Below are 20,808 nucleotides of genomic sequence, written 5' to 3'. Positions count from 1 at the left end.
AAAAACCCTTTTATTGGTAAAAAAACCAGCAACTCGAGGAGGGAGCGGGGCCGGGGAAGGACGGGGGGGGGGGGGACGCGTCCCCTGTGTCCCCCCGTGTCCCCCGAGGGCAACGGGGGCTGCGTCCCTGGGTATCCCCTGAGGGCGACAGGGGCTGCGTCCCCCGTGTCCCCCCATGTCCCCCGAGGGCAACGGGGGCTGCGTCCCCACATGTCCCCCCGTGTCCCCCGAGGGCGATGGGGGCTGCGTCCCCGTGTGTCCCCCCATGTCCCCCGAGGGCGACGGGGGCTGTGTCCCCCCGTGTCCCCCAAGGGCGACGGGGGCTGTGTCCCCGCGTGTCTCCCCGTGTCCCCCGAGGGCGATGGGGGCTGCGTCCCCCGTGTCCCCCCATGTCCCCCGAGGGCGATGGGGGCTGCGTCCCCACGTGTCCCCCCGTGTCCCCCGAGGGTGACGGGGGCTGCGTCCCCGCGTGTCCCCCCATGTCCCCCGAGGGCAACGGGGGCTGCGTCCCCGTGTGTCTCCCCGTGTCCCCCGAGGGCGACGGGGGCTGCGTCCCTGGGTGTCCCCCGAGGGCAACGGGGGCTGTGTCCCCCCGTGTCCCCCGAGGGCGACGGGGGCTGCGTCCCCGTGTGTCTCCCCGTGTCCCCCGAGGGCGATGGGGGCTGCGTCCCCCGTGTCCCCCCATGTCCCCCGAGGGCGATGGGGGATGCGTCCCCACGTGTCCCCCTGCCCCGCGGGGTCCCCGCCATGTCCCCCCCCCCGTCAGACGAAGGTGATGCGGGTGCGGGCGGCGTTGACGTGCAGCACGTCCAGCTCCTCGTACTCCCGCAGCGCGTCCTGCACCTGGGCCGGGGTGAAGCCCTTGGCCAGGCAGCGCTGCAGGGCCTCGCCGTAGGGCACCGCCCGGCCCCCCGCCACCTCCCGCACCGCCGCGAAGATGGCGTCGGCCGGCCGCTGCACCCTGCGGGGGGGGGGACACGACACGCGGCGGGGGGTCAGGGGGACGCTGGCGCTGCCACCTCCTCCCCGGACACCCCGGGAATTGGGGACGGGGCATCCCTGGTACCGTCACCTCCTCCCCGGACACCCCGGGAATTGGGGACGGGGCGTCCCTGGTACTGTCACCTTCTCCCCGGACACCCCGGGAATTGGGGACGGGGCGTCCCTGGTACCGTCACCTCCTCCCCGGACACCCCGGGAATTGGGGACGGGGCGTCCCTGGTACCGTCACCTCCTCCCCGGACACCCCGGGAATTGGGGACGGGGCGTCCCTGGTACCGTCACCTCCTCCCCGGACACCCCGGGAATTGGGGACGGGGCGTCCCTGGTACCGTCACCTCCTCCATGGACACCTCAGGAATTGGGGACAGGGCGGCCCTGGCACTGTCACCTTCTCCAAGGGGACATGGGGAGGGGATGGGGGGGGACCCTGGCGCTGCCACCTCCTCCCAGGGACGTGGGGAGGGGACCTTGGCACTGTCACCCCTCCCTTGGGACATGGGGAAGGGATGGGGGACCCTGGCACTGTCACCTCCTCCATGGACACCCCGGGAATTGGGGACAGGGTGGCCCTGGCGCTGCCACCTCCTCCCCGGACAGCCTGGGAATTGGGGACGGGGCATCCTTGGTACTGTCACCTCTCCCTTGGGACAAGGTGCCACTGGCGCTGCCACCTCCTCCCAGGGACGTGGGGAGGGGACCTTGGCACTGTCACCTCTCCCTTGGGACATGGGGAAGGGATGGGGGACCCCTGGCGCTGCCACATCCTCCATGGACACCTCAGGAATTGGGGACAGGGCGTCCCTGGTACCGTCACCTTCTCCAAGGGGACATGGGGAGGGGATGGGGGGGGGACCCTGGCGCTGCCACCTCCTCCCAGGGACGTGGGGAGGGGACCTTGGCACCGTCACCTCTCCCTTGGGACATGGGGAAGGGATGGGGGACCCCTGGCGCTGCCACCTCCTCCCCGGACACCCTGAGAACTGGGGATGGGACACCCTGGCACTGTCACCTCTCCCTTGGGACATGGGGAGGGGATGAGGGGGGGACCCTGGCGCTGCCACCTCCTCCCTGGACACCCCGGGAATTGGGGACGGGGGATCCCTGGTACCGTCACCTCCTCCATGGACACCTCAGGAATTGGGGACAGGGCGTCCCTGGTACCGTCACCTTCTCCAAGGGGACATGGGGAGGGGATGGGGGGGGGACCCCTGGCGCTGCCACCTCCTCCCCAGACACCCTGAGAACTGGGGACGGGACACCCTGGCACTGTCACCTCTCCCTTGGGACATGGGGAGGGGACAAGGGGGGGCGCTGGCGCTGCCACCTCCTCCCAGGGCCATGGGGAGGGGACCTTGGCACTGTCACCTTCTCCCTTGGGACGTGGGGAGGGGACAGGACACACCCCCCCGGCACTGCCACCTCCTCCCCACCTCCCCCATGGTGACCCCGGGGACAAGGGGACGAGGTCGGGGCTCCCTCAGGGCTGCCCCACCACTTTCCCTTTCTGGCAGGTCGCGGCCCAGGGAGGTGACACTGTCGTGTGTGTGTGTCGTGTGTGTGTGTGTCCCCCCCCCGCCGCCGTGTCCCCCCCTCACCGGCTCTGTTGTCCCTTGTCCCCCAGCAGCGAGTCCTTGGACATCTCCATCAGCCTCATGGCTTCGTTCACGTCCTCCTTCTCCACCACGTCCACCAGCCGCAGCCGGGCCTGCGGGAGACGGGGGGGGGTCAGCAGCAACGGGACACCCCCCCCCCCCCACCACCACCCCCCCAGCACAGCCCCTGCCGCCCCCCGGGGGACCCCAACGCTCCCCCCTGCCCCGGGGACACCCCGAGACCGCTGGAAGCCCCGCAAGGTGCCGGCGTTGTCCCCGGGGGGACACCGAGTTGGGGGGGGGGACAGGAGGGGACACCGTGCCCTGGGGGCTCTGGAGGGGCATCACCGTCCCCGCGCCGCCGGCAGGAACCATTTGGGGGCTCCTGGGGGTTGTGGGGGGGGGACAGGGACACGGCTGGGGACAGGGGAACATGTCGGGGGGGGGGGGGATGGGGACACAGCAGGGTGGGGGGGGGGACGGGGCACCCCTGGCACTGTCACCTCCTCCTGGGGACACGGGGAAGGGATGGGGGGGGATCTCTGGCGCTGCCACCTCCTCCTGGGGACATGGGGAGGGGATGGGGGGGGACCCTGTCGCTGCCACCTCCTCCTGGGGACATGGGGAGGGGATGGGGGGGACCTCTGGCACTGTCACCTCCTCCCTGGGGACATGGGGAGGGGACGCTGGCGCTGCCACCTCCTCCTGGGGACATGGGGAGGGGATGGGGGGGACCCTGGCACTGTCACCTCCTCCTGGGGACATGGGGAGGGGATGGGGGGGGACCTCTGGCACTGTCACCTCCTCCTGGGGACATGGGGAGGGGATGGGGGGGGACCTCTGGCACTGTCACCTCCTCCTGGGGACATGGGGAAGGGATGGGGGGGGACCTCTGGCACTGTCACCTCCTCCTGGGGACATGGGGAGGGGATGGGGGGGGACCTCTGGCACTGTCACCTCCTCCTGGGGACATGGGGAGGGGATGGGGGGGACCCTGGCACTGTCACCTCCTCCTGGGGACATGGGGAGGGGATGGGGGGGGACCCTGTCGCTGCCACCTCCTCCTGGGGACATGGGGAAGGGATGGGGGGGGACCTCTGGCGCTGCCACCTCCTCCCTGGGGACACGGGGAAGGGATGGGGGGGACCCTGGCGCTGCCACCTCCTCCTGGGGACATGGGGAGGGGATGGGGGGGACCTCTGGCACTGTCACCTCCTCCCTGGGGACACAGGGAGGGGACCTCTGGCACTGTCACCTCCTCCTGGGGACATGGGGAGGGGATGGGGGGGGACCTCTGGCACTGTCACCTCCTCCTGGGGACATGGGGAAGGGATGGGGGGGGACCTCTGGCACTGTCACCTCCTCCTGGGGACATGGGGAGGGGATGGGGGGGGACCTCTGGCACTGTCACCTCCTCCTGGGGACATGGGGAGGGGATGGGGGGGACCCTGGCACTGTCACCTCCTCCCTGGGGACACAGGGAGGGGACCTCTGGCACTGTCACCTCCTCCCTGGGGACACAGGGAGGGGACCCTGGCGCTGCCACCTCCTCCTGGGGACATGGGGAAGGGATGGGGGGGACCCTTGCGCTGCCACCTCCTCCGTGGGGACACGGGGAAGGGGTGGGGGGGACCCCGGCGCTGCCACCTCCTCCTGGGGGACACGGGGAAGGGATGGGGGGGGACCTCTGGCAGTGCCACCTCCTCTTGGGGACACGGGGAGGGGATGGGGGGGACCCTGGCGCTGCCACCTCCTCCCTGGGGACATGTGGAGGGGACGCTGGCGCTGCCACCTCCTCCTGGGGACATGGGGAGGGGATGGGGGGGGGACCCTGGCACTGTCACCTCCTCCCTGGGGACACAGGGAGGGGACCCTGGCGCTGCCACCTCCTCCTGGGGACATGGGGAGGGGATGGGGGGGACCCTGGCACTGTCACCTCCTCCCTGGGGACACGGGGAAGGGATGGGGGGGGACCTCTGGCAGTGCCACCTCCTCTTGGGGACACGGGGAGGGGACTTCTGGCACTGTCACCTCCTCCCTGGGGACACGGGGAGGGGACGAGGTGCCGCTGGCACTGCCACCTCCTCCCTTGGCGACCCCGGGGAGAAGGTTGGGGGTTCCCTCAAGGTTGTCCCCCCCCCCGCAACTTCGTCCCTGGCAGGGAGGTGACCCCGGTCCCCGAGCGGGGTCCCCGCGGGGCGGAGGGGTCCCCGGTGTCCCCGGGGCTCACCAGGGCGGTGGCCAGGCGCAGGATGGCCAGCAGGGTGCGGGCCGAGGTGTAGGTCGTGTCCCTGCTGGCCCAGGCCTCCTTCCGCATCTCCACGTAGGCGGCCGTGATGTAGTCGGCCAAAGCCTCCGGCACCACCGGCTGCTTCCGCTTGCACATGGCGATGTAGCGCCTGGAGGGGGGACAGGGCGGGTGAGGGGACACGGGGACGGTCGGGGACATGGGGATGGTTGGGGACACGGGGACGGTCGGAGACATGGAGACGGTCGGGGACACGGGGACTGTTGGGGACACGGGGACGGTCGGGGACACGGGGACGGTCGGAGACACAGGGATGGCTGGGGACACGGGGATGGTCGGGGACATGGGGACGGTCGGAGACACGGGGACGGTCGGGGACACAGGGATGCTTGGGGATGGTTGGGGACATGGGGATGGTTGGGGACACAGGGATGGTTGGGGACGGTTGGGGACATGGGGATGGTTGGGGCCACGGGGACAGTCAGGGACACGGGGACTGTTGGGGACATGGGGACGGTCGGAGACACAGGGACGGTCGGAGACACGGGGATGGTTGGGGACGGTTGGGGACATGGGGATGGTTGGGGCCACGGGGACAGTTGGGGACATGGGGACGGTTGGGGACACAGGGACAGTCAGAGCCATGGGGACGGTTGGGGACATGGGGATGGTTGGGGACTGTTGGGAGACATGGGGACGGTCGGGGATGGTCGGGGACACAGGGACGATCAGGGACACGGGGACGGTTGGAGACACAGGGACGGCTGGGGACAGGGGAATGGTCAGGGCCATGGTCGGGGTCATAGGGAGGGTTGGGGATGGTTGGGGACATGGGGACGGTCGAGGACACAGGGACGGTTGGGGACAGGGGGACGGTCGGGGACACAGGGATGGTAGAGAACCGTTGGGGACATGGGGACGGTCGGGGACACGGGAATGGTCAGGGCCATGGGTATGGTCGGGGACATGGGGACAGTCAGGGACATGGGGACAGTCAGAGACATGGGGACAGTTGGGGTCACAAGGACAGTCAGGGACATGGGGACGGTCGGGGTCATGGGGATGGTTGGGGACACGAGGACAGTCGGGGACACGGGGATGGTTGGGGACGGTTGAGGACGGTTGGGGACATGGGGACGGTTGGAGACATGGGGACAGTTGGGGACATGGGGACGGCTGGGGACATGGGGACGGTCGGAGACATGGGGACGGTTGGGGACACAGGGATGGTTGGGGACAGTTGGGGACATGGGGACGGTCGGCGACGTGGGGACGGTCGGGGACACGGGGACGGTTGGGGCCACGGGGACGGTTGGGGACATGGGGACGGTTGGGGATAGTCAGGGACACGGGGACAGTTGGGGATGGTCGGGGACACGGGGACTGTTGGGGACACAGGGATGGTTGGGGATGGTCGGGGACACGGGGACGGTTGGAGACAAGGGGACAGTTGGGGCCACGGGGACGGTTGGGGCCACAGGGACGGTTGGGGACAGTTGGGGACATGGGGACGGTTGGAGACATGGGGACAGTTGGGGCCACAGGGACAGTTGTTGGGGACATGGGGACGGTTGGGGACACAGGGATGGTTGGGGATGGTTGGGGACATGGGGTCGGTCAGGGATGGTCAGGGACACGGGGACTGTTGGGGACAAGGGGACGGTTGGGGACATGGGGACGGTCAGGGACACAGAGATGGTTGGAGACACGGGGACAGTCAGGGACACAGGGATGGTCGGGGACATGGGGACCGTTGGGGACACGGGGACGGTCGGGGCCACGGGGACGGTTGGGGACTGTTGGGGACCTGGGGATGGTTGGGGACGGTCGGGGACACGGGGATGGTTGGGGACACAGGGACAGTTGTTGGGGACATGGGGACGGTTGGGGACACGGGGATGGTTGGGGATGGTTGGGGACCTGGGGACGGTTGGGGCCACGGGGACGGTTGGGGACATGGGGACTGTTGGGGACTGTTGGGGACCTGGGGATGGTTGGGGACGGTCGGGGACACGGGGATGGTTGGGGACACAGGGACAGTTGTTGGGGACATGGGGACGGTTGGGGCCACAGAGACGGTTGGGGACAGTTGGAGACATGGGGACTGTTGGGGACCTGGGGACGGCTGGGGCCACGGGGACGGTTGGGGCCAGCTGGGGACATGGGGACTGTTGGGGACCTGGGGACGGTTGGGGACGGTCGGGGACACGGGGATGGTTGGGGCCACAGGGACGGTTGGGGACAGTTGGGGCCATGGGGACGGTTGGGGACACAGGGACAGTTGGGGACAGTTGGGGACCTGGGGATGGTTGGGGCCACAGAGACGGTTGGGGACAGTTGGGGACATGGGGACAGTTGGAGACATGGGGACGGTTGGGGCCACGGGGACGGTTGGGGCCACAGGGATGGTTGGGGACGGTTGGGGACCTGGGGACGGTTGGGGACAGCTGGGGACATGGGGACTGTTGGGGACCTGGGGACGGTTGGGGACGGTTGGGGACAATGGGGTCCCCCCGTCCTCGCCCACCTCATGAGCCTCATGTCGAGCTGGCGGAAGGCGCGGGGGGGCTGGCGGCTGTGCTGGTGCACGTAGGTGATGTGCTGGGCCAGGCTGTGGGGCAGGGAGGGGTCGGCAGAGGGGACGGGGCTGCCCCACACCTCCCAGCCCCACGGCTCTCCCAGGGGTCCCTCCAGCCCAGCCCCACGGCCCCCAGCCCCGTGGGCTTGCCCCCAACCCCATGGTGTCCCCCCAACCCTCGCCCCCCACCTCCCAGCCCCATGGCTTCCCCCCCAACCCTCACCCAACATCTCCCAGCCCCATGGCTTCCCCCCCAACCCTCACCCCCAGCCCCATGGCTTGCCCCCAACCCTCGCCCCCCACCTCCCAGCCCCATGGCTTCCCCCCCAACCCTCACCCCCCATCTCCCAGCCCCATGGCTTCCCCCCAGCCCTCACCCCCAGCCCCATGGTGGCCCCCCAGCCCTCACCCACCATCTCCCAGCCCCATGGCTTCCCCCCCAACCCTCACCCCCAGCCCCATGGCTTCCCCCCCAACCCTTGCCCCCCGCCTCCCAGCCCCACGGTGTCCCCCCAACCCTCGCCCCTCGCCTCCCAGCCCCATGGTGTCCCCCCAACCCTCACCCCCAGCCCCATGGCTTCCCCCCAGCCCTCACCCCCCATCTCCCAGCCCCATGGCTTCCCCCCCAACCCTCGCCCCCCACCTCCCAGACCCATGGCGTTCCCCCAACCCTCGCCCCCCACCTCCCAGCCCCATGGTGTCCCCCCAACCCTCACCCACCATCTCCCAGCCCCATGGCTTCCCCCCCAACCCTCACCCCCAGCCCCATGGCTTCCCCCCCAACCCTTGCCCCCCACCTCCCAGCCCCATGGTGTCCCCCCAACCCTCGCCCCTCGCCTCCCAGCCCCATGGTGTCCCCCCAACCCTCACCCCCAGCCCCATGGCTTCCCCCCAGCCCTCACCCCCCATCTCCCAGCCCCATGGCTTCCCCCCCAACCCTCACCCCCAGCCCCATGGCTTCCCCCCCAACCCTTGCCCCCCACCTCCCAGCCCCATGGTGTCCCCCCAACCCTCACCCACCATCTCCCAGCCCCATGGCTTCCCCCCAGCCCTCACCCCCAGCCCCATGGCTTGCCCCCAACCCTTGCCCCCAGCCCCATGGTGTCCCCCCAACCCTCACCCCTCGCCTCCCAGCCCCTCACCAGCCCCATGGCGTCCCCCTGACCCTTGCCCCCAGCTCCATGGTGTCCCCCCAACCCTCACCTCCCAGCCCCTCACCAGCCCCATGGCGTCCCCCTGACCCTTGCCCCCAGCCCCATGGTGTCCCCCCAACCCTCACCCCTCGCCTCCCAGCCCCTCACCAGCCCCATGGCGTCCCCCTGACCCTCGCCCCCAGCCCCATGGTGTCCCCCCAACCCTCACCCCTCGCCTCCCAGCCCCTCACCAGCCCCATGGCGTCCCCCTGACCCTTGCCCCCAGCCCCATGGTGTCCCCCCAACCCTCACCCCTCACCTCCCAGCCCCTCGGCTTCCCCCTGACCCTCGCCCCCAGCCCCATGGCGTCCCCCTGACCCTCGCCCCCCGCCTCCCAGCCCCACAGCCGCCCCCCCGGGTCCGTGCTCCCCGCAGCTCTACCGCAGGTCGTTGTCGCGGTCGGGGCGGTCCTGGATGAGCCAGAGCAGGTCGAAGCGGGAGAGGAGGGCGGCCGGCAGCTGGACGTTGTGCTCCAGGCTGCGCTTGGGGTTGTAGCGGCCGTAGGCCGGGTTGGCGGCGGCCAGGATGGCGCAGCGGGCGTTGAGGGTGGCCAGGACGCCCGCCTTGGCGATGGAGATGCTCTGCTGCTCCATCACCTCATGGATGGCCGTGCGGTCGGCCTCCAGCATCTTGTCGAACTCGTCGATGCAGCAGACCCCCCGGTCGGCCAGCACCAGCGCCCCCCCCTCCAGGGCCAGCTCCCCCGTCAGGGGGTCCCGCAGCACGGCCGCCGTCAGCCCCACGCCCGAGGAGCCCCGGCCCGTCGTGTACTGGCCTGGAGGTGGAGGGAGGGGGGGGGGAAAAGACGGGAGTTGGGGGGTTAAGGGGGTGCAGGCACCCTCCCCCCCCCAACCCCCACCTCCTCCTCCTCCCCGGGACCCCCCCGGGACTCACTGCGCGGCGCCAGGCGGTCAATGTAGGACAGGAGCTGGGATTTGGCCACGCCGGGGTCGCCCATGAGGCAGATGTTGATGTTTCCTGGGGTGGGGGGGAAAAGTTTGGGGCAGGGGGGGGGGGTCGTTTGAGTCCTGGGAGGGGGGCAACCCCGCTCCCCCCCCAAATCCCACCGCCAAACCCCGAAGCGGGACGCCCCGATCCCGACCCCACCGTGGAACCGACCCCCCCAAAACTTCCCCCGCTGTCTGGGGAGGGGGGGGACAGGACGACGGGACACATGACACCCCCGGCAAAGGGTTGGGGGGGGGGGTCCCGTCGCGCGGCTCTCACCCCGGATCCTCATGCCGTGGGGGTTGCGGTCCACGCCGCCCACCAGCAGCAGCAGCAGCGCCTTCTTCACGTCCTCGTGGCCATAGATCTCGGGGGCGATGGAGGCGGCCAGCTTGTCGTAGAAGTCCTCCTCTGGCCGGGCAAAGCCGGGGAGGGGGGGGGACGGATATAAAACCGTGGGGCGGCCGCCCGGTGTGCCCACCGCCATCACCCCCCCCCCCCCCCCGGCCCCCGCCGCGGCCTCACCGGTGATCTGCCGCAGCTCCTCGGCGCTCAGCTCCCCGGCGCCCGCCTCGTCCTCCTCGCTCTTGTTCATCTTGGCGATGCAGTGGGCTTCCAGGTAGGTCTCGGAGAGCAAACCCTGGAGGGGGGGGGGGGGACGAAGAGGAGGAAGAGGAAGGTGACGGGGGGGTCATCCTCATGAGGAAGCTGAGGAAGTGTGGGCTAGACGAGGTGACGGTGAGGTGGATCGAGAGCTGGCTGAGTGACAGGACTCAGAGGGTTGTGACCAGCGGCACAGAGTCCGGTTGGAGGCCTGTAACCAGTGGTGTCCCTCAGGGGTCAATACTCGGTCCAATTTTGTTCAATATATTCATTAATGACCTGGATGAGGGGACAGAGTGTACCCTCAGCAAGTTCGCTGATGATACCGAGCTGGGAGGGGTGGCCGACACTCCGGAGGGCCGTGCTGCCATCCAGCGTGACCTGGACAGGCTGGAGAGCTGGGCAGAGAAGAACCTCATGAGGTTCAACAAAAGCAAGTGTAGGGTCCTGCACCTGGGGAGGAAGAATGCCAAGCACCAGTATAGGTTAGGGGCGGACATGCTGGGAAGCAGCTCTGAGGAGAAGGAGCTGGGGGTCCTGGTAGACAGCAAATTATCCATGAGCCAGCAGTGTGCCCTTGTCGCCAAGAAGGCCAATGGCATCCTGGGCTGCAGAGGGAAGAGTGTGGCCAGTAGGTCGAGGGAGGTCATTCTCCCCCTCTGCTCTGCACTGGTGAGGCCACAACTGGAGTACTGTGTCCAGTTCTGGGCTCCCCAGTTCAAGAGGGACAGGGAACTACTGGAGTGAGTCCAGTGAAGGGCAACCAAGATGATTGAGGGACTGGAGCACCTCCCTTCTGAGGAAAGGCTGAAAGAGCTGGGACTCTTTAGCCTGGAGAAGAGAAGGTTGAGGGGGGACCTGATTAATGTTTACAAGTATCTAAAGGGTGGGTTCAAGGAGGACGGAGCCGGGCTCTTTTCAGTGGTTCCCAGTGACAGGACAAGGGGCAATGGGCACAAGCTGGAACATCGGAAGTTCCGTTCAAAGACACGGAAAAACTCCTTTACGGTGAGGGCGACGGAGCCCTGGAACGGGCTGCCCAGGGGGGGTGTGGAGTTCCCTTCTCCGGAGGTTTTCAAGCCCCGCCTGGATGCAGCCCTGAGGGATGTGCTCTGGGCAATCCTGCTGGAGCAGGGGAGTGGGACTAGATGATCTCTAGAGGTCCCTTCCAACGCTGAACATTCCCTGATTCCGTGATTCCGGGGGGGTGTGTTGGGTGGGGGGGGGTGTCCCGCCGCCGTTTCCACCCCGCCGGCCACTTGCCTGGGCCATCTGTCGGAAGCCGGCCTTGAGCAGGGGGAGGAAGACGCCGGTGACGCTGACGTGGTCCCCGGGCTGGGCCAGGCGCGTGTTCTCCCCGTGGGCCACCACGCTGATGGAGCGGGGGAGGTGGCCCACGGGCACCTGGTCGGTCTGCGGGGACAGAGGGGGGGCTGAGGGGACGGGGGTGGGGGGATGTCACCGTCCCCCAACCCCAGCGGTCTGTCCCGGGGCAGCCCGGGCAGGACGGAGCAGCCGCGGGGACGCGTCACCTCCGGCGGGGACGCTCCCGATCCGGGGCCGTTTCCGTCCCCTCCGTGTGTGTGTGTGTGTCGTCGTCCCCCGTCACCGTCCCCCCCCCATATCCCCACGCTGGGGACACCTCGAGGGGAGGCCGGGGACGATTCGGGGGTCCCCATGCCGAGGCCACCGCAGCCCCGAGACCCCGGGGGAGGTGACACGGCCGTGATGGAGCCGGACTGTCCCCGGGCGGGGGGTGGAGGGCAGGGATGGGGACGAGGTCGGTGGCCAACGGTGGCCCCCTGGCCCCATCGCCAAGGGCTGGGACGAAGGGACGGAACTTCGCCGGCGACACCGAACCGGGGGCTGGCTCCGGCGGAAAAAAAAGAGACCCGGGAGCCCCGGTGGCCAACAGGGCGCCGGCCGGTGGGCCCTGGTAGCCAAGAAGGCCGACGGCATCCTGGGAGGGGGGGTGGGGGGCAGCAGGGAGAAGGCGGTCCTGGGTCCAGCCGGGGCAAGGAATGGGCGGAGAGGGGCCGGCAAACGGCCACCGAGCTGCCGAGGGGGCGGAACGTTGTCTCCCCGTGGAGAAAAACTGAGGGATTTGGGGCTTTTTAGCCTGGAAAAAAGATGGCGGAGGGTGTGGGGGGCGGGGGGGGGGGGAGGGCAGAATCTTATCAACGCTGGTAAACTATTTCGGGGGGGGGTGTGGGTGTCGGGAGGACGGGACTGAGGGGTGACGGGCACAAACCGGACTGGGTCATCTCCCACCCCCGTCATTCCGTGACGCCCCACGGTCCCGGGGGGGGGGAGGGGGTTTTCCTATCGTCGCGTCCGTCGTCGTCGCGTCCCGTTCCCCACCCCCCCCGACCCCGGCCCCCAATTCCCGGTCCCGGCTCACGTGTTCCTGCATCTTCAGCTCCTGGAATTTGACGAACTTGGAGCCGCGGCTCTGGAGGTAGAGCCGCCCCCCGGCGCGGTTGGTCTGGCACTCCCGGCTGGGGCACAGCAGCAGCGGCATGAAGGTGGGCGACTGGATCTGGTTTGGGGGGACGACGAGGGGTTGTGGAGGGTGGGGGTGGGTCCTGTCATCATCTCATCATCCCCCCCCCCCCCCCCACCAAAAGAAACCCCCTCCCCGCGTCCCTCCCGGGCGCTCACCGGCTGGTAGGTCTCGGCCCCGCACTGGTCGCAGCTGTAGGTGGCCACCACCATCATGGGCTTGACCTCGGTGACGCGGGTGACGATGCCGCGGACGGTCACCAGCTTCCCGATGCAGTCGGCCTTGACGTCCCGCACCACGCGGGCCTTGGCGGCGGAGGGGGCCTTGAAATACACCTCGCTGCCGGGGGGGGGGGGGGAACGGGACGGGACACACGGACACGATGGGGGGGGACACGGCGGAGACGGAAAGGGAAGGGGTCAGCGGCGGCCAACGGAGCGGGAGGGGGTTTGGGGACGCGGGGACGGGGTCCTGGGATGCGGGGGGGGGCGGGGGGTGATGGGGACACCCCCCCCTCCCGTCGCACTCACAAGCGCCGCAGCAGCTCGGGGGGGTACTGGTTGTGGGGGCTACGGGCGTCCCCCCGCTCCCGGCCCCGTTGCTCCAGCAGCAGCCGGTGCTCGATGTAAACGTCCAGCACGTCCTTGCGGGAGACCTGGGGGGGGGGGGGGCAGGAGGAAAAATGGGGGTCATCGCCCCGAAACGAGCTTTAATTAGGACGGGTGACTCGGTAACGCGGCGCGATTTACGCTGCCCGGTGATGGGGGGGGGGGGGTAAGGGGGGAGGGACGGACTCCGTGGTCGATCCCGTGCCCGGAATTTTGGGGGGACGGGGGGGGGTTTGGTCCCGTCTCAACGCGGAGAAACACCCGGCCCCGCCGCCCGCGGGCGCCGATGGGGCTTTAGTCGTAAAGATATTTCCGTCAATAAAAATGAAAATTTAAAAAAAAAAAATAAATATAAAAAATAATTAAAAAAAAAAAAACGACGCGTTTTCACGGGCGCTGAACGGGTGCGCGGCCGGAATATCGGGAAAAAACAACCCCCCCACCCCCGGAGCGGAGGGCGGGAAGTTCAAACCAGCCCCCGGGGCTTCCGTCCGTCGGAATCCGTACGGAACGGTGGTTTTTTCCCAAAATTGGTGGGTTTTTTCCCCCAAACCCGGGACTTGTGGTGTTTTTTCCCCAAATTGGGTGTTTTTTCCCCCAAACCCAGGACACTTTTGGTGTTTTTTCCCAAAATTGGGTGTGTTTTCCCCCAAACCCAGGACACTTTTGGTGTTTTTTCCCAAAACTGGGTCTTTTTTTCCCCCAAACCCGGGACTTCTGGTGTTTTTTCCCAAAATTGCGTGTTTTTTTCCCCCAAACCCGGGGGACTTTTGGTGTTTTTTCCCAAAATTGGTGTTTTTCTCCCCCAAACCTGGGACTTCTGGTGTTTTTTCCCAAAATTGGGTGTTTTTTTCCCCCAAACCCGGGACACTTTTGGTGTTTTTTCCCCAAATTGGGTGCTTTTTTCCACAAACCCCGGACTTCTGGAGCTCCCCGCGTTGCGCGCCAGCACGGGCCACCCCGCAGAAGGGGATAAAGGATGTGAAGAAAAGGATAAAAAAACCCCAAAAAACCCCCTCGGCGGAGACGGGGAATCGACCGGCGGAAAAGGGACACCTGCGGGGGGGGGGGGGGGGCACCGGGAGACCCCAGACCAAAAACCGGGTTCAAAGACGGGGAGGGGGGGGGGGGATTGCGCTGTTCTGGGTCCCCCTCCGGCTGCTCCCCCCCCACCCCGTTAAATTACTTATTTTTATAAAATCGCCTCGGAGGGGACGGCCCTGGAGGGGGTGTCACCGCTCGGGACCCCCAAGGAGGGGACACAGGGACATGGCGGGGGGTGTCGGGGGGGTGTCGTGTGTGTGTGTGTGTCCCCCCCCCCACCTCGCGCTCCTTGTAGAGGGGCAGCAGCTCGTGGACGGCGTCGGCGAAGAGGCGGCCGTAGCGCTTGGCGTTCTCGCAGGCGGCCTCGGCCAGCTCGGGCTCGTCCTCCGCCACGTCGTCCAGCGCCACGTACAGCGCCGTGCGCTCCCGGTGCGCCAGCGCCGTCTGCGGGGGGGGGGGGGGGGGCCACCGGGCGTGTGGGGACGCAGGATGGCAGCGCGGGGGGGGGGGGGGAACCCCAGCTGCCGTGGGGTGGGGTGGACCCCACGGGCATGGGGGTAGGGGGGGAGATGGGGGAAGGGACCCCAAAATGCTGATTGTGGGATGGGGGGGGGGGGAGATGGGGGGGGAGATGGGGGGGGAGGGACCCCAAAATGCTGATTGTGGGATGGAGGGGGGGGGAGATGGGGGGGGGGGAGATGGGGGGGGGGAGATGGGGGGGGAGGGACCCCAAAATGCTGATTGTGGGATGGAGGGGGGGGGGAGATGGGGGGGGGGGAGATGGGGGGGGGGAGATGGGGGGGGAGGGACCCCAAAATGCTGATTGTGGGATGGGGGGGGGGAGAGAGGGGTGGGGAGGGACCCCAAAATGCTGACTGTGGGATGGGGGGGGGGGGAGATGGGGGGGGGGAGATGGGGGCGGGGGGAGATGGGGGGGGAGGGACCCCAAAATGCTGACTGTGGGATGGGGGGGGACCTCACAGGCATGGGGGGGGGGGAGACGGGGGGGGGGGAGACGGGGGGGAGGGACCCCAAAATGCTGATTGTGGGATGGGAGGGGGGGGAGATGGGGGGGAGGGACCCCAAAATGCTGATTGTGGGATGGGGGGGGGGGGGGGAGAGGGGGGGGGAAGGGACCCCAAAATGGTGATTGTGGGATGGGGGGGGAGAGACGGGGGGGGGGGGGAGAGACGGGGGGGGAGGGACCCCAAAATGCTGACTGTGGGATGGAGGGGAGCCCACGGGCAGGGGGGGGGAGATGGGGGGGGAAGACAGGGGGGACCCCAAAATGCTGATTGTGGGATGGGGGAGGGACCCCATGGGCACGGGGGGGGGGAGACGGGGGGGGGAGGGACCCCGAAATCCTGATGGTGGGATGGGGGGGGGGCTGCTGGGATTGGGGGGGACCCCATGGGCACAGGAGGGGGGAGACGGGGGGGGGGGAGATGGGGGGGGAGGGACCCCGAAATGCTGATTGTGGGATGGGGGGGGGCTGCTGGGATTGGGGGGACCCCATGGGCACAGGAGGGGGGAGACGGGGGGGGGAGACGGGGGGGGAGATGGGGGGGGAGATGGGGGGGGAGATGGGGGGGGAGGGACCCCAAAATGCTGATTGTGGGATGGGGGGGGGGAGACGGGGGGAGACGGGGGGGGAGATGGGGGGGGAGGGACCCCAAAATGCTGATTGTGGGATGGGGGGGGGGGGCGCTGCTGGGTTGGGGGGGGACCCCATGGGCACTGAGGGGGGGGCAGGGGGGATGGGGCCCACCGGGGATGGGGGCGGGGGGGGTGGCACGGAACGGGACACGGGATGGGGGACACCACCGGCACGGGGGGGGGGTGGGACACCCCGGGGGGGGACACATCCCGGGGGGGGTCCCGGTCTCACCAGCAGCTCCCGGTAGGGAAACTCCTTGGTGCCGTCGGGGCCATCGCGGTAGAATTCCTGCAGGAACCGCTTCACCTTCTCTGGGGGGGGGGGGGGGGCGGGGAGGGGGGGCACCGTCACGGTCACGGACCCCCCCGGTCCCGATCCCGGTCCCCCGACCCCAGTTCCCGTCCCCCGATCCCGGCTCCCGGCCCCCCGATCCGGTCCCGATCCCAATCCCGGTCCCATTCCCGGTCCCGGATCCCGGTTCTCCGATCTCGCTTCTGCAATCCCGATCCCGATCCCGATCCCGGCCCCGATCCCGATCCCGGTTCTCCGATCCCGATCCCGGGCCCCCGATCCCGATCCCGGGCCCCGATCGCGGTTCTCCGATCCCGATCCCGGTTCTCCGATCGCGCCTCTCCAATCCCGATCCCGATCCCGGCCCCGATCCCGATCCCGGGCCCCCGATCCCGATCCCGGGCCCCGCTCCCGGTTCTCCGATCCCGCTCCCGGTTCTCCGATCCCGATCCCGGGGCCCCGATCCCAGGCCCGGTCCCCCATCCCGGTTCTCCGATCGCGCCTCTCCGATCCCGATCCCGGTCCCGGTCCCGGTCCCCCCCGCACCTTTCTCCGCCGCGTAGTCGCGCGGTGCCATGGCGGGGTCGCTCCCGGTTCGTTCCCGGTTCGGGCCCCGTTTCCCGCCGCCGCAACCAAAAGTGGCGCGAAAAAACGCCACCACGTGACCGGGCCACAGCCGGGGCCCCGCCCCTTTCGGCCGGCGTCACGTGACGGGGGGGCGGGACGTTGGGGGCGGAAGTGCCCGGACACGCCCCTTTTAAAGGGCGAGGGGGGGAGAGGGAGGGATACACGGACACGGCGGGGCCCGGGGGGGGCTCTGGGGCCTGCGGTGAGTGGGGGAACGTCGGGGGGGGGGGCACGGGGTGCTGGGGGAGTCAGGGGTTTTGGGGGGGGGCGGTTCAGGGTGCTGGGGGTTCAAGGGTTTGGTGGGGGGGGGGGGCTCAAGGGTTTTGGGGGGGGGGCTCAGGGTGCTGGGGGCTCAAGGGTTTTGGGGGGGGCTCAGGGTGCTGGGGGAGTCAGGGGTTTTGGGGGGGGCTCAGGGTGCTGGGGGAGTCAGGGGTTTTGGGGGGGGGCTCAGGGTGCTGGGGGCTCAAGGGTTTTGGGGGGGGGCTCAGGGTGCGGGGGGCTCTGGGGCCTGGGCGGGGGGGGGGCTATGGGTGCTGGGGGTTCAAGGGTTTGGGGGGGGGGGGCTCAGGGGGTTCTGGGGCCTGGGGGGGGTCACAGGGTGCTGGGGGAGTCAGGGGTTTGGTTGGGGGGGGGCTCAGGGGTTTGGGGGGGCTCTGGGGCCTGGGTGGGGGGGGGCACAGGGTGCTGGGGGAGTCAGGGGTTTTCTGGGGGGGGGCTCAGGGTGCTGGGGCCTCAAGGGTTGGGGGGGGGCTCAGGGTTTTTTGGGGGGGGGGGCACGGCGTGCTGGGGGAGTCAGGGGTTTTGTGGGGGGGCGGTTCAGGGTGCTGGGGGTTCAAGGGTTTGGGGGGGGGGGGGGGCTCAGGGTGCGGGGGGCTCTGGGGCCTGGGGGGGGGGCACAGGGTGCTGGGGGAGTCAGGGGTTTTGGGGGGGGGCTCAGGGTGCTGGGGGCTCAAGGGTTTTGGGGGGGGGCTCAGGGGTTTGGGGGGGCTCTGGGGCCTGGGCGGGGGGGGCACAGGGTGCTGGGGGAGTCAAGGTTTTTTTTTTCGGGGGGGGGGGGGCTCAGGGTGCTGGGAGCGCTGGGGCCTGGGGGAGGCGGGGGGGGGGGCACAAGGGTTTTGGGGGGCTCAGGTTGTCAGGGGCTCTGGGGCGGGGTTGGGGGGGGGGGGGGGGGGACACGGGCAGGCAGCTTTGGGGGTACGCAGAGCTGGGGGGGGCCCCCCACCAACCCCTGTGTGTGTGTGTCCCCCCCCCCCCAGCCCAGCCATGCTGTCCCAGATCTTCATCCTCTCCTCCAAGGGCGACCGGCTCATCCACAAGGACTGTATCCTCCTCCCGCCACCCCGGGGAAGGGGGTCCCCAGGACCCCCCCCCCATGCGTGCGTGTGTGTGTGTGTGTCCCCCCCCCATTCTCCTTAACCCACCCCCCCCCCAAAAAAAAAAAAAAAGTCCGGGGGGAGACCTGCGGCACCGGCACGGACCTGGCCGACGTCTTCTACCGCGGGATCACCTCGCTGCCGGGGGACCAGGCCCCCGTCTTCATGGTGAGGGGAGGGGGGGGGGGGGGATCCGGGGGGGGGGGTGTGGGGGTGTCCCATGGGGGTGACAACTCTCCCCCCCCCCCCAAACTTCTTCCCCAGACCCACGAGGGCCGGCATTTTGTCCACGTGCGTCACGGGGGGCTCTACTTCGTGGCCACCGCCACCACGGCGGACGCGTCGCCCTTCGCCCTGGTGGAGTTCCTCAACAGGTACCCGGGGAGGGGGGGGGGGGGACGGACACGGGGGGGGGGTGGGGGTGACAGGGACCCCCCCCCCCCCTCAGCGACGGCCACGCGTGGTGCCGCAGGCTGGTGACGCTGCTGCGGGATTTCTGCGGGCCCCTCAGCGAGAAGAGCGTGGGGCTCAACTTCGCCCTCGTCTACGAGCTGCTGGACGAGATGCTGGTGGGGGGGGACGGGGGGGGGGACACGGGGGGGGGGACAGGGTGCAGGGGGCTCGAGGGTTTTTGGGGGCGGGGGGGGGGGGGCACGGGGCGCTTGGGGGAGTCAGGGGTTTTGGGGGGGCGGGGGGGGAGCACAGGCTGCTGGGGGTTCAAGGGTTGGCGGGGGGGGGGGCGGCTCAGGGGTTTTTGGGGGCGGGGGGGCACAGGGTGCTGGGGGAGTCAGGGGTTTTGGGGGGGGGCACAGGGTGCTGGGGGAGTCAGGGGTTTTGGGGGGGGGGCACAGGGTGCTGGGGGAGTCAGGGGTTTTGTTGGGGGGGGGTTCAGGGTGCTGGGGGCTCAGGGGTTTTGGGGGGGGCTCAGGGGGCTCTGGGGCCTGGGGGGGGGGGCACAGGGTGCTGGGGGAGTCAGGGGTTTTGTGGGGGGGGGTTCAGGGTGCTGGGGGTTCAAGGGTTTGGGGGGGGGCTCAGGGGTTTTTGGGGGCGGGGGGGGCACAGGGTGCTGGAGGAGTCAGGGTTTTTTTGGGGGGGGGCTATGGGTGCTGGGGGTTCAAGGGTTTGGAGGGGGGCACAGGGTGCTGGGGGGAGTCAGGGTTTTTTTTGGGGGGGGGCTCAGGGGTTTTTGGGGGCGGGGGGGGCACAGGGTGCTGGGGGAGTCAGGGTTTTTTTTGGGGGGGGGCTATGGGTGCTGGGGGTTCAAGGGTTTGGGGGAGGGGGGCGCTCAGGGGGCTCTGGGGCCTGGGGTGGGGGGGGGCACAGGGTGCTGGGGGAGTCAGGGGTTTTGGGGGGGGGGGTTCAGGGTGCTGGGGGCTCAGGGGTTTTGGGGGGGGCTCAGGGGTTTTGGGGGGGGCTCAGGGGGCTCTGGGGCCTGGGTGGGGGGGGGCACAGGGTGCTGGGGGAGTCAGGGTTTTTGGGGTTTGGGGTTGGCTGGGGACACCACCCGGTGGGGGGGGGACACGCTGGGGGGGGGCTGGGGACACCCTATGTGGGGGGGGGGGGGGCGTAAGGACAGCTCGAGGTGGTGAGGACGCCCCGGGGGGCACCTCCTGGGGCTGGGGGTGATGGGGACACCCACCCCCCCCCATCCCACCCCACTCCGGGGTTGGGGACAGCTCGGGGGGGCGGGGGGGTGACGGGGACAACACCCCCCCCCCCCCGGTTTGTGTCCCCCCCCCCCCCCCCAGGACTACGGCTACGTGCAGACGACGTCCCCCGAGGTGCTGCGCAACTTCATGCACACGGAGCCGGTGGCCACCAAACCCTTCAGCCTCCTCGACCTGGGCTCCATCGGGCTGGTGAGGCCACGGGGACACCCCACAGCCTGGGTGACACCCCCCCGACTCCAGACACCGCCCCCCCAGCCCGGGGGGGGGTCTCCAAACCCCATCTATGTGTGTGTCCCCCCCCCAACCGTCCTTGCGTCGTTGCAGTTCGGCGCCGAGACGCAGCAGAGCAAGGTGGCCCCCAGCTCGGCCGCCAGCCGCCCCGTGCTGCCCCCCCGGGGGGAGCAGGTAGGACATCCCCCCCCCCCCCCCGCCTCGCAGTGTCCCCATGTGTGTCCCCCCCCCCCCCCCCCCCCCCCGATATTTTGTGTGTGTGTGTGTCCCTCCCGTCCCCCCCCCCTCCATCCGCAGGGCGCCCGGAACGAGGTTTTCCTGGACGTGGTGGAGAGGCTGACGGTCGTCATCGCCGCCAACGTGAGTGGGGACGGGGACCCTCTGACCCGCCCCGGGCTGTGCCGTGTGTCCCCCCCCCCCTCCGTGTCCCCCCCCCTCCCCAAAGTCTAACCCCCCCCGTCTCCCCTCTCCCCAGGGCTCACCCATGAAGGTGGACGTCCAGGGCGAAATCCGGCTCAAGTGCTACCTGCCCAGCTGCGGGGGTAAAATTTTGGAGGGGGGGGGGGGTCGGGGGGGGGGGGGTCGGGGACACCCAGAGCCCCCCCGGCGTGACGCCGCGCCGTCCCTGTGTCCCCCCCCC

General features: G+C 69.6%; 2 protein-coding genes across 3 annotated transcripts; one reads left to right on the top strand and one right to left on the bottom strand.

The window, feature by feature from the left end:
- Nucleotides 1-717: 717 nt before the first annotated feature.
- On the bottom strand, nucleotides 718-16,941 carry MCM7 (minichromosome maintenance complex component 7). 2 transcript variants are annotated; one of them, XM_074571715.1, is made up of 15 exons: nucleotides 16,814-16,941; nucleotides 16,208-16,287; nucleotides 14,599-14,763; nucleotides 13,198-13,322; nucleotides 12,826-13,006; nucleotides 12,566-12,703; nucleotides 11,428-11,577; nucleotides 10,087-10,201; nucleotides 9,841-9,972; nucleotides 9,508-9,591; nucleotides 8,995-9,388; nucleotides 7,370-7,453; nucleotides 4,825-4,993; nucleotides 2,598-2,707; nucleotides 720-961 (listed from the first exon to the last, which is right to left on the bottom strand). In XM_074571715.1, the coding sequence occupies exons 1-15, from the start codon at nucleotides 16,842-16,844 to the stop codon at nucleotides 763-765; spliced, it is 2,157 nt and encodes a 718-aa protein (XP_074427816.1). In that variant the 5' UTR covers nucleotides 16,845-16,941; the 3' UTR covers nucleotides 720-762. The 2 variants fall into 2 exon arrangements, with proteins under 2 accessions (XP_074427817.1, XP_074427816.1); XM_074571716.1 differs by lacking the exon at nucleotides 9,841-9,972 and having other exon boundaries at nucleotides 718-961.
- Nucleotides 16,942-17,043: 102 nt separating this feature from the next.
- On the top strand, nucleotides 17,044-20,734 carry AP4M1 (adaptor related protein complex 4 subunit mu 1; the record flags this gene model as incomplete). The annotated part of the gene is made up of 9 exons (XM_074571714.1): nucleotides 17,044-17,096; nucleotides 18,151-18,215; nucleotides 18,341-18,435; nucleotides 18,532-18,641; nucleotides 18,716-18,836; nucleotides 20,016-20,126; nucleotides 20,262-20,342; nucleotides 20,466-20,528; nucleotides 20,644-20,734. Coding segments are annotated over exons 2-9 (730 nt in total), but the record flags the coding sequence as incomplete, so codon positions are not given.
- Between the last annotated feature and the right edge of the window lie 74 nt (nucleotides 20,735-20,808).

This window comes from Larus michahellis, unplaced genomic scaffold (genome assembly GCF_964199755.1).
Source record: "Larus michahellis unplaced genomic scaffold, bLarMic1.1 SCAFFOLD_434, whole genome shotgun sequence".
Lineage (NCBI taxonomy): Eukaryota > Metazoa > Chordata > Aves > Charadriiformes > Laridae > Larus > Larus michahellis.
The sequence above is the reverse complement of the archived record's forward strand: the minus strand, read 5'-3'. Positions and strand labels throughout refer to the sequence as shown.

What these genes read in the sequence shown, in the direction of transcription:
- MCM7 (XM_074571715.1), bottom strand. Translation starts at nt 16,844, where the DNA reads ATGGCACCGCGCGACTACGCGGCGGAGAAAG. An exon ending in CGACTACGCGGCGGAGAAAG is followed by an intron (nt 16,288 to 16,813) that starts GTGCGGGGGGGA and finishes CCCCCCCCCCAG; the next exon opens with AGAAGGTGAAGCGGTTCCTG. An exon ending in GGGCCGAGACCTACCAGCCG is followed by an intron (nt 12,704 to 12,825) that starts GTGAGCGCCCGG and finishes CCCCCAAACCAG; the next exon opens with ATCCAGTCGCCCACCTTCAT.